Raw genomic sequence first — 15,948 nt, 5'->3', positions numbered from 1 at the left:
TATTAAAATTGGACCTGGGAATATCTATATGCAAGATCATGTCAACTGGCCAAATTTCTCAGCTTAGGATCTACCCCATCTGCCCTGGACAAACTCCAGCCTAGAACACAGCAGTTGTGTAGGCAGCAATATTGTGTCCAGTAGAGCTGAGGCAGAAGGGATCCAATTCTGTGGCCTATGCCCTAAGCCTGTTAGCAGTGAACTGTGACCAGAATTTGTCAAATGAATTACTTTTATTAATTTCTTTATCTCTTTGGCTTTTCTCCTTTACACTTAGAAGCTCCTAAAGATCAAGCAGGGGTTTTGTTTCATGTTGCCCCTGTGAGGTGATCAAGAGATGGTTTCCATGAGAGTTAGTAGGGGAATTGATGGGGCAATGGATTCCTCCTGGCACAAAATGAGGTGGGTGCAAAAAGGTTGGAGAGGAGCTTGACAGGTGGAAATGTGGTGAAGAGGTCCCATTCTCCTGGGGTACCCTTCACAACAAAACTACTAGACTCTGGCCCCAATACTGAAACATAGAAAATAGGAGCAGGAGTAGGCCATTCAGTCCTTTGAGCCTGCTGTGCCATTCATTATAATGGCTGATCATCCAGCTCAATAGCCTGCTCCCAATTTCTCCCCATATCCTTTGATCCCTTTCGCCCCAAGAGCTATATCTAACTCCTTGAAAACATACAATGTTTTGGCCTCAACTACTTTCTGTGGAAGCAAATTTCACAGGCTCATCACTTTCTGGGTGAAGAAATTTCTCCTCATCTCAGTCCTAAATGGTCTACCCCGTATCCTCAGACTGTGACTCCTGGTTCTGGACTCCCCCACCATCGGGAACATCCCTCCTGCATCCACCCTGTCTAGTCCTGTTAGAATTTTATAGGTTTCTGAGATGCCCCCTCATTCTGAACTCCAGCGAATATAATCCTAATTGACTCGATTAGTAAGAAGACTTGCATTTAGAATGCTTTTCATAACCTCACCAAAACACTTTACAACAGCAGCTACATTTCATTGGTTGTAATGTAGAAAACACTGCAGCCAGGTTATATATAGCAAGCTCCCACAAACAGCAGTGAGAGAGAAATGACCAAATAATCTTGGTGATGTTGATTGAGGATAAATAGCCAGGATCCTGGGTATAACTCCCTTGCAAAATAAGCGATGGCGTGCCATGAGAGGGCACATGCAACCTAAATTTAACATCTAAAAGACAACGTCCCCCAACAGAGCAACACTCCCTCACTGTCATCACCTAGAATTTTATGCGTAACCCTGGAGTAGGATTGCAACCTTCAACTTTCTGATTGAGAGGCTACAGCTGACAAAATACAGCACAATGACTCTTAGGTAGCAATGCTTCCAGTATTGAGCTTTGGTAGAGATGCAGTATCCCAATTTCCCTGCTCTGAACTTGTCATTCTCCAATATTAAAAACTGACAAATTATTCCAGTATTTAACATCTGAAGGAAATCTCCACTTTGTCAGAAATTCTTTCCACTCATGCAGATAGCCTGCCCCACTTTTAGTGTAATGACCACTGTCATCTAATAAATTGATAACATTCAGAAGTGCAGAGGATGTGTCAAAAGAAAAAGATTTTCTGCTTTGGCGAATCTCATCTTCCATAAAGATGTGGCTTCTACCCTTCCATCCCTTACCTGGTGCTGATGTTAGTGTTGGCTCACAAGGCCAACATTTATTGACCGTCCCTAATTACTCTTTAAGTTGGTGGTGGTGAACTGCCTCCTTGAACTGCTGCAGTCCATGTGGTATTGGTACACCCACACTGCTGTAAGGGAGTTCTGGGATTTTGACCCAGTGACAGAAGGAACGGTGATATAGTTCCAAGCCCAGATGGTGTGCTTGAGGGGGAACTTGCAGGTGATGATGTCCCCATGCATCTGCTGCCCTGCTTCTAAGTGGTAGCGATTGTGGATTTGGAAGGTGCTGTCGAAGGAGCCTTGGTTAGTTGCTCCAGTGCATCTTGTAGATTGTGTACGCTGCTTAAACTGCATTGGTGGCAGAGAGGTGTGGTATGAAGTGCTGATCAAGCGGTCTGCTTTGTCCTGAATGGTGTCCAGCTACTTGAGTGTTGGAGTCACACTCATCCAGGCAAGTGGAGAGTATTTCATCACACTCCTGACTTGCACCTCGTAGTTGGTGGACAGGCTTTGGGGCAACAGGAGATGAGTTACTCACCAGAGAACTCAGCCTCCCTGCTCTTGTAGCCAGTGTTTATATGGCTGGTCCAGTTATGTTTGTGGTCATTAATAACCCCCAGGATATTGATGGTGGGATATTCAGTAATAGTAATGACATCTCAAGGGAGATGGTTAGGTTCTCTCTTGTTGGAGATTATCATTGCCTGGCACTTGCACTGTGTGAATGTTACTTGCCACTTATCAGCTCAAACCTGAATGTTGTCTTTCTGCATATGGATATGACTGCTTCAGTACCTGGAGTCTTGAATGGTACCGAACAGTGCAATCATCAACCACCATCCCAACTTCTGACCTTATGTTAGCTGGAAGGTTACTGATGATGCAGCTGAATATGGCTGAGGCTAGGACACTATCATGAGAAATTCCTGCAGCGATGATTGGCCACCAACAGCCACAACCATCATCTTTTGTGCTAGTAATGAGCAGTGGAAAGTTTTCCTCCTGATTCCAATTGACTTCCAATTTTGTTAGGGCTCCTTGGTTGTTTAAATGCTACTTTGATACCTCTTGGGCAATGATTTTTTTTATTCATTCATGGGATGTGGGTATTGCTGGCTAGACCATTTATTGCCCATCCCTAATTGCTCTTGAGAAGGTGGTGGTGAGCTGCCACTTTAAACCGCTGCAGTCCATGTGGTGTACGCACACCCACGGTGCTGTTAGGGAATTACAGGATTTTTACCAAGCGACAGTGAAGGAACGGCGATAAATTTCCAAGTCAGGATGGTGAGTGTCTTGGGGGGGAACTTCCAGGTGGTGGTTTTCCCATGTGTCTGCTGCCCTTGTCCTTTTAGATGGTAGTGGTCGTGGGTTTGGAAGGTGCTGAGTAAGGAGTCTTGGTGAGTTATTGCAGCGCATCTTGTAGATGGTACACAGATGATGTTGTAGGAGATTCTCTTATGTGCATATAGAAAGACAAAAACAATACCGTGCAATACCCAATGCATTCCTCTGCTGCTGAGGTGTAATTAGGCCATCACTTTCAGGCCACAGGTCTAATTATGGGAAGTAGGCACACAACAAAGTTCATGTTACAGACAACTGCTCATTAGGCACAGGCAGAAGTTAGAGGGTATTTCTCTGGAAGAACGCAGATGATTGTAAATCCTTGGCTCTTCCTAAGGCCTAAAGAAAAATGATGAGGTTTCCTTCTCTTTTCGTAAAGATTGTTTGCTGTGTGAGGCTTTGAAATGTGAAGCATCGGAACCTTTTTAGAAAATATATTTGCTGATGTCCTGTGATGTTGCCCACGGTGAATCACAGTTTTATAAGGACAGAAGTATTATGCTAAACGTTTGACGCAATTTGAGACCTTTGAAGTAAAACTATTAAATTGGGCACAAGGGATAATTGAATGCCATGAGAGGGTTGTCCTATGATGAGTGGCTAAATAAATGGGGCCTGTACACTTTGGAGTTTAGAAGGTGAGAGGCAATCACACAGAAACATTAGATTCTTGATGGTAGACCGAGAGGTTGTTTCCCCTGGCTGGGGGATCTAGAACATGGAAGCACAGCCTCAGAGTAAGGAGGCCAATCATTTAGGGCTGAGATGAGGAGAAATGTCATCACTCAGAGGGTTGTGAATCTTTGAAATTCTCTACCTCAGAATGCAGTGGATGCTCCATCGCTGATTTAAGACCGAAACAGACAGATTTTTGATATCTCGGGAAACCGAAGGATATGGGGAGCAGAAAGTGGAGTTGAGAAAGAATGGTCGAGCAGGTTCGAAGGGCTGTAAGGCCTACTCCTGCCCCTGGTAAATTCTAATTTATATTTTGTTTTAAAGCCTTTATAAGCATGAGAAATTTCAGTACTGAATGAAATGTTTTATGGAAATTTTCAGATATATTTTGTGATTTGCTTCATTCATTGCCTAATGAAATGAATTTTCCATTGCACAAAGAGATTTCATGGTGATTTTTTTTAGGGATTTCCATTATAAAAGTGTGACACAGGAAGTAAGGCTAATAGAATATTATTGTTTATTGTGAGGAGAATTGAATACAAAAGTAGGGGGGTTATGCTTCAGTTGTACAGGGGCACTGGTGAGACCACATCTGGAGTACTGTGTACAGTATTGGTCCCATTATTTAAGGAAAGATGTAAATGCGTAAGATGCAGTTCAGAGAAGGCTTACTAGACTAATACCAGGAATGGGTGGGTTGTCTTATGGGGAAAAGTTGGACCAGTTAGGCTTATATCCACTGGAGTTTAGAAGAGTAAGATTGAAACCTTTAAGATCCTGAGGGGTCTTGACAAGGTGAATGTGGAGAGGATGTTTCCTCTTGTGAGAGAATCTAGAACTAGGGGGTCACTGTTTAAAAATAAGGGGTCTCTCATTTAAGACAGAAATGAGAATTTTTCTCTCTGAGGGTTGTGAGTCTTTGGAACTCTCTTCCTCAAAAGGCAGTGAAAGAAGAGTCTTTGAATATTTTTAAGGCAGAGCTAGATCGATCCTTGATTAACAAGGGGGTGAACGGCTATCGAGGGTAGGTGGGAGGCTACAATCAGATGAGCCATGAATGGCAGAGCAGGCTTGAAGGGCCGAGTGGCCTCCTCCTGCTCCTAGTTTGTATGTTAATGTGTACTGGTGAAGCTCAATGTACACTTGACTTGTAATATTGTATAGGTAATTTGAACAATGGACAGATTGTTCAGATTTCTGTGTTATTAGTAAAATGTAAATAAAGCGTCATCACACGGTATTGCAGACAATACAAGCCAAATAGCCCCCCGCACCGAATTCTGTGACATCACCAAATATCTTAAAGGGCGGATCTCCTTTCCATGCTTTTTAAAAGGAGTGAGAGCTGGAGCTGGTTTGTGCCAGCAATGTTTACAAGATGCTTCACTGCAAGCAAGGTCACGACCCCAGGGAAGGTAGGTCTCCTCTGTAGGAATGCTCCCCAGCGTAGGCTACACAAATTACACCTAGGAGCTACCCTGTCCATGGCTCGGGAATACACCAATTCCATAAGGATTGTTGATATTTCCTGATGGGAATATCGTGCCTTGTTCTGAAATTTTACCTGTGCACTCTAACCAAATTAAATTCAAGGGGAGACAGTGATGTCGTGGCAATGTCACTAGACTAGTGATCCAGAGGCCTAGGCAAATGCTGTGGTGACATGGGTTCAAATCCCACCATGGCAGCTGGTGGAATTTGAATTCAGTTAATTAATTAATCTGGAATTTAGTGATGGTGACAATTAAACTATCATTGATTGTTGTCAAAACCCATCTGGTTCAATAATGTCCTTCAGGGAAGGAAAATCTGCCATCCTTACCCAGTCTGGCCTATGTGTGACTCCAGACCCAAAGCAATGCGGTTGACTCTTAACTGCCCTCTGAAATGGTCTAGCAAGCCACTCAATTCAAGGGCAATTAGGGATGGGCAACAAACGCTGGCTTTGCCCACATCCCCTGAAAGAACAAAAAAAAAAGTGGAATAAAATCAGTGCAAATGTTACAATTATCTTTTTTTTAACCCATCCGCTGGATATTTTGAAATACTTTGTATTTGTCCCCAAGCAGGGGCCTGGGTAAGATGCTGCCATCTGAAATCTCTTCCTCAGCTGGCTACTTTTCAATTTGTCCTGTCCCTCAGTGATTGAGGAGAGACCTCACTAAACTGCTTCGGATCACTCAGTAAGGAATAGATTGGCTGGATTATCCCTTTTGTACATGGTGATGTACAACCTCAGGCTAGCAATATCTGCAGGGACTCTGTCACACAGAGATTTAAAGTAAAACAAAACAATAGGTAAGAATTGCAGAGAATTCTGATTTTGCAACAATTGCAGGAAAGGTTTAAAAATGTTTTATGTAAAATACAATTTTTTGCTTCCCATACAATAGATTTAAAAAAAAAAGCAGGAGACTGGCAATAGAATGGCAGAGAACAGCTCAGCAATACATTGTGTATAATCAACTACCACTGCATGTACTGAAAAGAACATCTGTTAAAAAAATAATTTGTACAGGAAGAATACTGCAGGACAGGAATGAAGATCCTGGCTTTGAGCTCTATGTCCTGGGTTGCAGTGGTCACCAGACTATGGAGTGTCCTGAAAATAGAAAATATCTTGATTAAAACACAGTTCACCCCAAGTCAGGCATTGCAGCAGCTTCCCATTGTAGCCCCTGTGTAACTATGGATTAAACAGTCACAATGAAACTGATGGAAAATGCTCCCACAAAGAACAATTATTACATTTATATTGTGCCTTTCAAAACCTCAGGATGCCCCCAAAGTTCTTTCCAGACTTTTGCAGTTTTGTAGGAAATGTAGCAGCCCATCTGCGCACAGCAAGGTCCCAAAAACAGCAAGTAAATAAATGACCAGATCATCTGGATATTGAGTGATTAGTATTGGCCCTGGCACAAGGGAAAACCCCCATGCCCTTTTTCAATCAGTGACTTTTACTGCTCTTTTACTGCATTGAGAGGACAGACATCTCACCTGAAAGAGAGCGCCCCTGACACTCCAGTGCAGTACTGATGGACTACTGCACTGTCAGCCTGGATATTTTAAAATTCATTTCTAGGATGTGGGTATCACTGGCAAGGCCAGCATTTATTGCCCATCCCTAATTGCCCTTGAGAAGGTGGTAGGGAGCTGCCTTCTTGAACCGCTGCAGTCGACATGGTGTAAGTACACCGACAGTGCTGTTAGGGAGGGAGTTCCAGGACCTTGTCCCAGTGACAGTGAAGGAACAGCGATATATTTCCAAGTCAGGATGGTGAGTGGCTTGGAGGGGAACTTCCAGGTGGTGGTGTTCCCATGTGTCTGTTGCCCTTGTCCTTCTAGATGGTAGTGGTTGTGAGTTTGGAAGGTGCTACCTAAGGAGACTTGGTGAGTTTCTGCAGTGCATCTTGTAGATGGTACACACTGCTGCCACTGTGCATTGGTGGTGGAATGAGTGAATATTTGTGGATGGGGTGCCAATCAAGCAGGTTGCTTTGTCCTGGACAGTGTCAAGCTTCTTTGGTGTTGTGGGGGCTGCACTCATCCAGGCAAGTGGAGAGTATTTTATCACATTCCTGACTTGTGCCTTATACATGGTGGACAGGCTTTGGGGAGTCAGGAGGTGAGTTACTCACCACAGGATTCCTAGCCTCTGACCTGCTCTTGTAGTCACAGTATTTACATGGCTAGTCCAGTTCAGTTTCTGGTCAATGGTGACCCCCAGGATGGTGATAGTGGGAGATCCAGTGATGATAATGCCATTGAATGTCAAGGGGTGATGCTTAGATTCTCTCTTGTTGGAGATGGTCATTGCCTGGCAGTGCCTGATAATCTCTGGAATGGGACTTGAACCCACAACCTTCTGACTCAGTGGGGAGAGTGCGACCAACTGAACCATGGCTACCACCTAGTTGCCCTGTGACAAGGTTGTCAATGGTAGTTGGGAGCCTGGTATGAATGAGGGAACAGTCTTGTTTCATGTATGCTCCAAACACTGCGGTACAAAACTCATTACTGGTATCTGAGACAGTGTCTCACTGACCAGTGTCTGCCACAGGGAAGCTATGGCTACGCTGGGGCTATACAGGCGTAACAGAGCACGGAACAAATTATTCAGTGGGAGATGGGTACAAGGATTAGACAAGGAGCCAATAGGAGGAAGGCAAATATTTAAAAATCGGATCAAAAGTATTTAATACATTCATGCTGCAGTATGTCAGAGGTGGAAACAGATGATTTAACATAAAAACACAGAAAATGTTGGAAATAATACATCTGGCAGTATTGGTGGAGTTAGAAACAGAGTTAATGTTTCAGGTCAATAATCTTTCAAAGGTTGTTTCTCTATTTTTAATATTTCCAGCATCCACAGTATTTTGCTTTTACACTAGTGATGTTTTGACATGTTAGGTACCCAATGTTGTCTTAAGCAGCACATGACTGAGGTTCGCTCAGTGATTTCCAGGTCTCGAGCACAAATTACTCCAGGTAAGCTGTTTGTTACCTGCTCCAGGACAGTTTTCACTGAAATCAGGGAGCAGGGTTCAGTCAGGCAAAGCAGACCTTCTCCGCAGGGTTACATGAGGGAAAGTAATATACAAAATTAGAACAATAGCACCCCCACTCCCAATACTGTTAAAATGATGAGTAACAATATTTGTACAGACCAATGATGGTGGCTTGAAGTTCATGTGCGCATAGAGTAAGACTGCGATGTCTTTGTTACTGGTTTCCAGGGCTACAGACAGTGCATTACTGCCATCCTGTGGAGATACAGAGAACAACAGCTATAGTTACCACTTTGCCCACAGTTCTGTCGGCATCTACAAGACAGCTTAATGTATCAGCTCCAGAGAACTGGGCAACTGAAGATAAGTGAAAGGGCAGGAGGTGAAAGCCAGGCATGCTTTTAAAAATCATGTCCACAAACTACTAACCCCATTAACTCAGTGATAAGCATCAGCATTCCTGACCCAACTTACTAATTAAGAAGCTATTAATGCAGGAGTGCAGCGAAGGTTTACCTGACTGATTCCTGGGTTTGGCGACTGACATATGAGGAGAGATTGAGTTGATTAGGATTATATTTGCTGGAGTTCAGAAGAATGAGGGGGGATCTCATAGAAACCTATAAAATTCTCACAGTACTAGACAGGGTAGATGCAGGAAGGATGTTCCCGATGGTGGGGGAGTCCAGAACCAGGGGTCACAGTCTGAGGATATGGGGTAGACCATTTAGGACTGAGATGAGGAGAAATTTCTTCACCCAGAGAATTGTGAGCCTGTGGAATTCGTTACCACAGAAAGTAGCTGAGACCAAAACATTGTATGTTTTCAAGAAGGAGTTAGATATAGCTCTTGGGGTGAAAGGGATCAAAGGGTATGGGGAGAAAGCGGGAGCAGGTTATTGAGTTGGATGATCAGCCATGATCATAATGAATGGTGGAGCAGGTTCGAAGGGCCGAATGGCCTACTCCTGCTCCTAGTTTCTATGTTTCTAATGTGCCCGTTTCCTTTCCAGATGTGTATGAACCTGGTGTATTTTTGTTTTAGTTCCTTTCCATATTTCTGCCAAACCCAGTAAATTAAAATAGCTGCAAAGTCCAGGAGGGCTGGGGAGACAATAATAATCTTAAGTATAAAAAAATTACATAAACATGAATTGAACTCCCTGCACCAGAGTGGGGCCTGGTTTCAAATACATCACTTCCTGAAAGTGGCACAGTGCAGGTTGATAAAAGCCACAAAAAGACCAGCAACATTTTGGGTTTTATTAACAGGGAGGTGGAGTATGCGTAAAGAGCAATAAATGTGTGCAAAATATTGGCTAGGATATATTAAGAGTTAAGAATCAAGTGTGAAGGGTTTGGGCTCCCATCATAGAGTGTACTGTGTAGTTCACAAGGGATGAGAACATTTGGTTATTAGAGGAGTCTTGAGATTTTGAGATTATTAGACTAATTTAAAGGAAGGTTGAAGAGATATTCACAAGAGGAAAGTTATGAAGGGTTTTGATAATAGGGAAGGACTACTAACTAATTCTGGTTGGTTAAGCAACTCTAAGAATACTATATGCAGTTATAGATGTCAGTAACCGTAGGCAATCAATTTAAAATTGTTACTCAGAGTGAGGAGACATTGAGCATTGCTGGAGTCTGGAATGCTTTGCCTCCCAAGAGTGGTTGATGCAAGGATCGTTGCCTCTATTAAGGGAAAATAGAACAAATATTTGAGGTAGAGAAAGATCCAGAACTAAAGGGAGAGAGTAAAGCAATGGGACTCATATTGAACTGTTCTAATAGATAGCTAGCACAGATACAATGGGACATATCACTTCCCTCTGTGTTGAAATTTTCTGTGATATGCTTCAGGACTGCACAATGTATATTGTTTATATTATATACCCAACAGTTCCAATTATGGCATAATGATATAATACATTAATAATGTAGCTACATCCATCTATGGGTCAGCTGCAATGAGAATGAAAGCTGAGGGAGGATGAGATTTCTCTGCAGGGTCTAATAGCACATTAGAGTGCGAGGTGAGTGTGATCTGTTGATTCACATTTGAGTTATGCAGCATCTTCCTGCACCATACAGGGACCATGTGCACTTTCAAATCTCCCCAGCCACCATAACCTCCATTTTTTCCCTGGGGGTTGATGATTACCATGTAAATGAGCACCAAACCAAATTGGTCTGAGGCACCAGTTAGTTGAGGTTGCAGAAACTTTTCAGAGCTTTCTATTTTTGGATGTTTTACCACTGATTATTTATCTCCCAGTGTTGGGATGAATCTATGACAATGCATGTGCCTGGACTGAATGTGTCACCTTCCCCTGTTACATTTTAATTTAACGCTTCATTCGCGACCTGTGAAATCAGTTCAGTGATTCCCCAAGCAGGAAAAATGTAGGTGCGTGTTTGAGGGGCAGCCAGCATCCATGCTGTCAATATTTACTATCTCAGAAGTTTTGAATGAAGTAGCAAATCCAAGTAAGAAGTAACACAGCAAAAGGTGTGGAGGAGAAGTTAGTGGCATTCAGTTTTCTAGATCAGTTTGTCAAGGAACTAATCAGGGAACAGGCTATTTTAGATCTAGTACTGTGCAATGAGATAGGGTTAATTAATAATCCTGTAATAAAGGAGCCTCTTGGGAAGAGTGATCATAATATGATATAATCTGTTACTGAGTTTGAGTGTGCTTTCTTCCTCCTCCAGGTACCATGCCCTAAGATTGGATTGGTCCATGATCATGCTTGGCAAAGTAATTCAACAGCTTACCATTGCCTGCTGCAATTTGGCTGATCAGGAAATTCTCCCACTCTTTACTGCCTGCTATCAGGCATATTGGAAGGATTTACAGGCTGATAATCAACCTGTTTGGTCACACTATGCACACACCTTTCATAGGCATCAAGTCCTGAAGTAGGACTTGAACCCAGAGCTTTTGGCTCAGAGGTAGGGGCACTATCGCTGTGCCACGACACCTCCTGAGTGTGCTTTAGTTAAGTCTAAAACTAGGATGCTAATTATGAACAAAGCAAATTATGTTGGTATGACTGACGAGTTGGTTAAGTTAGATTGGGAAACTAGATTAAAAGATATGGTGATAGATAAGCAACGGCAAGCTTTTAAAGAATGAATTCTTAGTTCACAATGAATATACATTCCCTTAGGGAATAAATATCCCATACGAAATGTGATCCAATCATGGCTAACGAGAGGTTAAAGATAGAATTAGAAGAAAGGATTATAATGTTGCCAAAAAGAGTAGTTAGCCTGAGGCCTGGGCGGGTTTTAGGATTCAGCAAAAGGATGAAAAACAAATTGATAAAGAAAGAGATAATGTAATATGAGAATAAACTTGCAAGAGCAGTAAAACAGATTTTAAAAACATCTACAGGGAAGTAAAATGGAAGAGATTAGCAAAAGTAAATATGGCTTCCTTAGAAATAGTGATGGGTGAAATTATAATGGAGATTAAGGAAATGGCAGAGATGCTGAACAAATACTTTGTATGTGTCTTTCTGGTAGAATAAACAAAATACATTCTTGAAAGAATGGGGAACCAAGGGTCCAGTGAGACTGAGAATTTAAAGAAATTAATATTAATAAAGAAATAGTATTGGAGAAATTAATGGGACTAAAAGCCAACAACCCCCCTCATCCTAGGGTTTTAAAAGAGGTGGCTACAGAGATAATAGATGCATTGGTTTTGATCTTCGAGGGTTCCTCTAACACCCTATCTGTGGATTGGAAGTTAACAAATAGGACCTTGATATTTAAGAAAGAAGGAAGACAGAAAACAGACAATTTAAAGATCAGCTAGCCTGACATAGTAGTAAGCAAAATGCTAGAATCTATACATAGGGATTTGATAACAGAGCACTTAGAAAACATAACGTGATTGAGCAGAGTCAACATAGATTTCTGCAGATGAATCTGTCTGAAAAATCTATTTTTTGAGTGTTTTGAAGTTGTACCTGCAGAGTAGCTAAGGGGAACCAATGGATGAAGTGTATTTGAATTTTCACAAAGTATTCAATGAGGTGCCACACAAGAGACTGTTACACAAGATTAAGGCTCAGGTGATTGAGGGAAATATATGCCATATGTCATATTGGCTTGGATTGAGGATTAATAAATGGATAGAAAACAAAGAGTAGGAATAAACGGGACATTTTCAAATTGGTGAATTATAACTAGTGGGCTACCACAAGAATTCGTGCAGAGACTCAGCTATTTACAATCTTTCTTCATGACTTAGATGAGGTGACCAAGTGTAATGTATCTAAGTTTGCTGATAATACAAAGTTAGATGGCTAAGTAAGCTGTGAGGTGGACACAAAGAGGCTGCAAATGGATATAGATACGTTAAATGAGTGGTCAAGAACATGGCAGATGGAATATAACACGAAAAAGTGTGAAGTTATCCAGTTTTGTTGGAAAAGCAGAGTATTATTTAAATGGTGAGAGACTGGGAAATGTTGGTATTCCAAGGGATCTGATTGTCCTTGTACATGAATTACAGAAAGTTCTCATGTAGGTACATCAAGCAATTTGGAAAGAAAATGGTATGTAGCTTTTATTACAAAGGGATGGGAGTTTAAGAGTTAAGTCTTATAGAGCCTTGGTGAGACCACACCAGGAACACTGTTTACAGTTTTCATCTCCTTAGCTAAAGATGGATATACTTGCCTTGGAGAGAGTGCAACAGGTTCACTGGACTAAGGGGATTGTTCTATGAGGAAAGATTGGGCATTCGGGCCTATATTCCCAAGAGTTTAGAAGAATGACAGGTGATCTCATTCTTAAGGGGTGTGACAGGTGAGATGTTGGTTAAGATATCTCCCTTGGGTTGAGGGCACAGTTTCGGAATAAGTGGTCGATCATTTAGGACTGGCAAGAGGAGAAATTTCTCGAAAGGATTGTGAATCCGTGGAATTGTCTATCCCAGAGGGCTGTGGATACTCAGTCACTTAGTAAATTAAAAACAGAGGCCGATAGGTTTTTGGATACTAAGAATTTGGGGAACGTGCAGGAAGGTGGAGTTGGAGTAAAAGATCAGCCATAATCTTAATGGATAGCAGAGCAGACTCGAAGGGCAGACTGTCCTGCTCCTGCTCCTATTTATTATGAAATATGTGAATCATTTATTTATGAAGAATATACTTCTAGTTCACTTATTTATTTACCATTGAAGTTAAAGACACCAACATTCAGATGAGATTGCGAGCACAGATGGGTTACTAGAGGTATGCTCGTATCAGCTAAAGGAAAAGTGTTGGAGTCCTAAAAACACAGTCACTAATTGGGTCAGTTAGCTTAGTTGGCTGAATAGCTGGTTTGAGATGCAGAGTGACACCAACAGTGCAGGTTCAATTCCTGTACTGGCTGAGGTCATCCATGAAGGCCCCACCTTCTCAACCTTGCCCCTTGCCTGAAGTGTGGTGACCCTCAGGTTAAACTCACCACCAGTCGTCTCTCTGGTGAGAGAGCAGCCTATGGCCCTCTGGGACTATGGCAACTTTCATTTCATTCATTCAATGTTAGCAGATTGTTTTATTAATTAAAGAGTTAATACATGACACTCTGTCTGAGTTGTGTTATTCTATCTGCAGGATTATGTCTGTCTGTCCAGTTACTAGCAATGCAATTTCTTTGCTTTGCCAGCACTTACTGATGGCATGAAAAGCAACTCTGAATTAAAATTACCAGCAGCTGCTGTACTGCCAAAAGCCTGCAGGTGTCCCCACTCTCCCAGCATAATCCATCACTGAACAGAGACATCAGCCAGTCAATGGGTAGAGTTCCTGGTTAGGTTTCAGCTAAATTCCTTTGTATAATCACACACATGAACCAGCAGAATTGTTCTTTTTCCATTAAAATGCGTTTCTTGATGTATTTAAGAGTGGTAAGTGGATGTAGTTTTATTAAGAATGGTAAACTGGTCTAAGCTATCACTGAATCCCTTCACCCTGCTAGATTTTCCATCCCATTGCCTGTCAACAATCATTAAACTCGCTGAAATTATGCAAATGAGACACACCCATCGCTGCCAATCGATGAGAGTCAGTTTTTATTCATTCAGGGAACGTGGGCTTCCCTAGCTGGGCCAGCATTTATTGTCCAGCCCTAGTTGCCCCTGAGAAGGTGGTGGTGAGCTGCCTTCCTGAACCGCTGCAGTCCATGTGGTGTAGGTACACCCACAGTGCTGTTAGGGAGGGAGTTCCAGGATTTTGACCCAGCGACAGTGAAGGAACGGTGATATATTTCCAAGTCAGGATGTTCAGTGACTTGGAGGGGAACCTCCAGGTGGTGGTATTCCCATGTTGCTGCTGCCCTTGTCTTTCTAGGTGGTAGTGGGTCGTGAGTTTGGAAGGTGCTGTCTAAGGAGTCTTGGTGCATCTTGTAGATGGTACACACTGATACTATTGTGCGTCGGTGGCGAAGGGACATTTTTACACGGAAAGGACTTTTCAGCCAATCGCGTTATTTTTGGTTTGTTTCTGCTTCAGGAACAATAAGGTGCAGTGACAAATCTGTCCGATGGCCGCAGCTAAAACCTACATTATCGCTCAAGGAGATGTTGCAGTCTGGCTGTGCCAGGAGGACTTTCACAATCTCCACACGTCCATGCTCACAGGCACACATCAGCGCAGTGGAGCCCTCGTTGTCCTGACTGTTAACATCAGCTCCACAGTCCAGCAAGGCTTTCACCATCTCAATACGTCCGTGGCTGACAGCCAGCATCAAGGCTGTCTGACCCGCCTAGGGGAGAACAAAAGACATTTTTCAGTTTTGTTCTACATGTTTGGGTTTCACCTCCATCTCTTCCCTTGAACCAGGCTTTGAGCATCAGCCTCATAAGTGAGAATTCCCTCCCTACAAACCCAAGTGTGAGCTTACCTGCAAAATATCTGGCAATGTAGCGATGCCCAGGAACCAAACATAAACCAGTGACTGTATTTAGTTACGGCAGGACAGACAGCATCTGTGGAGAGGGAAACAGAGTTAACGTTTCAGGTTGATGGCCTGAACTCGAATGAAAGGTCATCATCCTGAAACGCTAACCCTATTTCTCTCTCCACAGGTGCTGCCTGACTTGTTGAGTATTTCCAGCATTTTCTGTTTTTATTCCAGTTTTCTGAATTATTTAGCCAACTGGATAGGGCACAGACCATCCGTGGTCTCTTATACTTTAGGAAGGTGGTAGTAAAAACAGTCGGACTGTAGCTCAGTCTGTGAACCACAGCACAGATGATAAGTAGTAATTTAGAGTTTACTTACAACCCCTCAATCCAAAAACAATTAATTTATATCTCTATTGACAGTGTATAAGGAACAGGCAAGAGATCAACTACTTCCTGTTTTAAGCCTTTGCTGAACTTGAATTTCAACTCCGACTAATGTTATTCATTCACTAATGCTGAACTTAGGCCTGTAAGGCTCTTGGTTACATGAAATTGTGTTGTAGTCTCCAGCTCCTATCTAGATGGCCTCAGAGGAACTGATAAACTTGGAGATATACTTCCATGCCTTTGAAGTTCAGCCAGCAACAATGGAAATCAATGGAATCTCTGGCAACTGCAACTGGCTGTCAGCAACCACACGATTCTATAATATGTGGGATGTTTGTTGACCGGGGAGGGGGGGGTATTGCACCCTTTGAAGATAAAACAGGTGATGCACAAAAACAGAGTTTCTTTCTTTGGGAGCAAGTTTATCAATGGAACACAATAACATCCTGAAA

General features: G+C 42.5%; 1 protein-coding gene across 3 annotated transcripts in view; it reads right to left on the bottom strand.

Annotated features, from left to right (window-relative positions):
- Positions 1-6,026: 6,026 nt before the first annotated feature.
- The window catches only part of kank3 (KN motif and ankyrin repeat domains 3), an 86,922-nt gene continuing 77,000 nt past the window's right edge, over positions 6,027-15,948 (bottom strand). For 2 of the 3 annotated variants that reach the window (XM_078555810.1, XM_078555811.1), the window contains exons 9-11: positions 14,766-14,966; positions 8,358-8,453; positions 6,027-6,289 (exon numbers count right to left, since the gene is read on the bottom strand). In XM_078555810.1, coding sequence (XP_078411936.1) covers positions 6,278-6,289; positions 8,358-8,453; positions 14,766-14,966 — 309 coding nt within the window. In that variant the 3' untranslated portion in view covers positions 6,027-6,277. The remainder of the gene's footprint in view (positions 6,290-8,357; positions 8,454-14,765; positions 14,967-15,948) is intronic. The other variant, XM_078555812.1, reaches the window with a different exon arrangement.

Source organism: Cetorhinus maximus, chromosome 13 (genome assembly GCF_964194155.1).
Source record: "Cetorhinus maximus chromosome 13, sCetMax3.hap1.1, whole genome shotgun sequence".
In the NCBI taxonomy this organism is placed as follows: Eukaryota; Metazoa; Chordata; class Chondrichthyes; order Lamniformes; family Cetorhinidae; genus Cetorhinus; species Cetorhinus maximus.
Note: the sequence above shows the minus strand (reverse complement) of the source record. Positions and strands in the feature narration are given on the sequence as shown.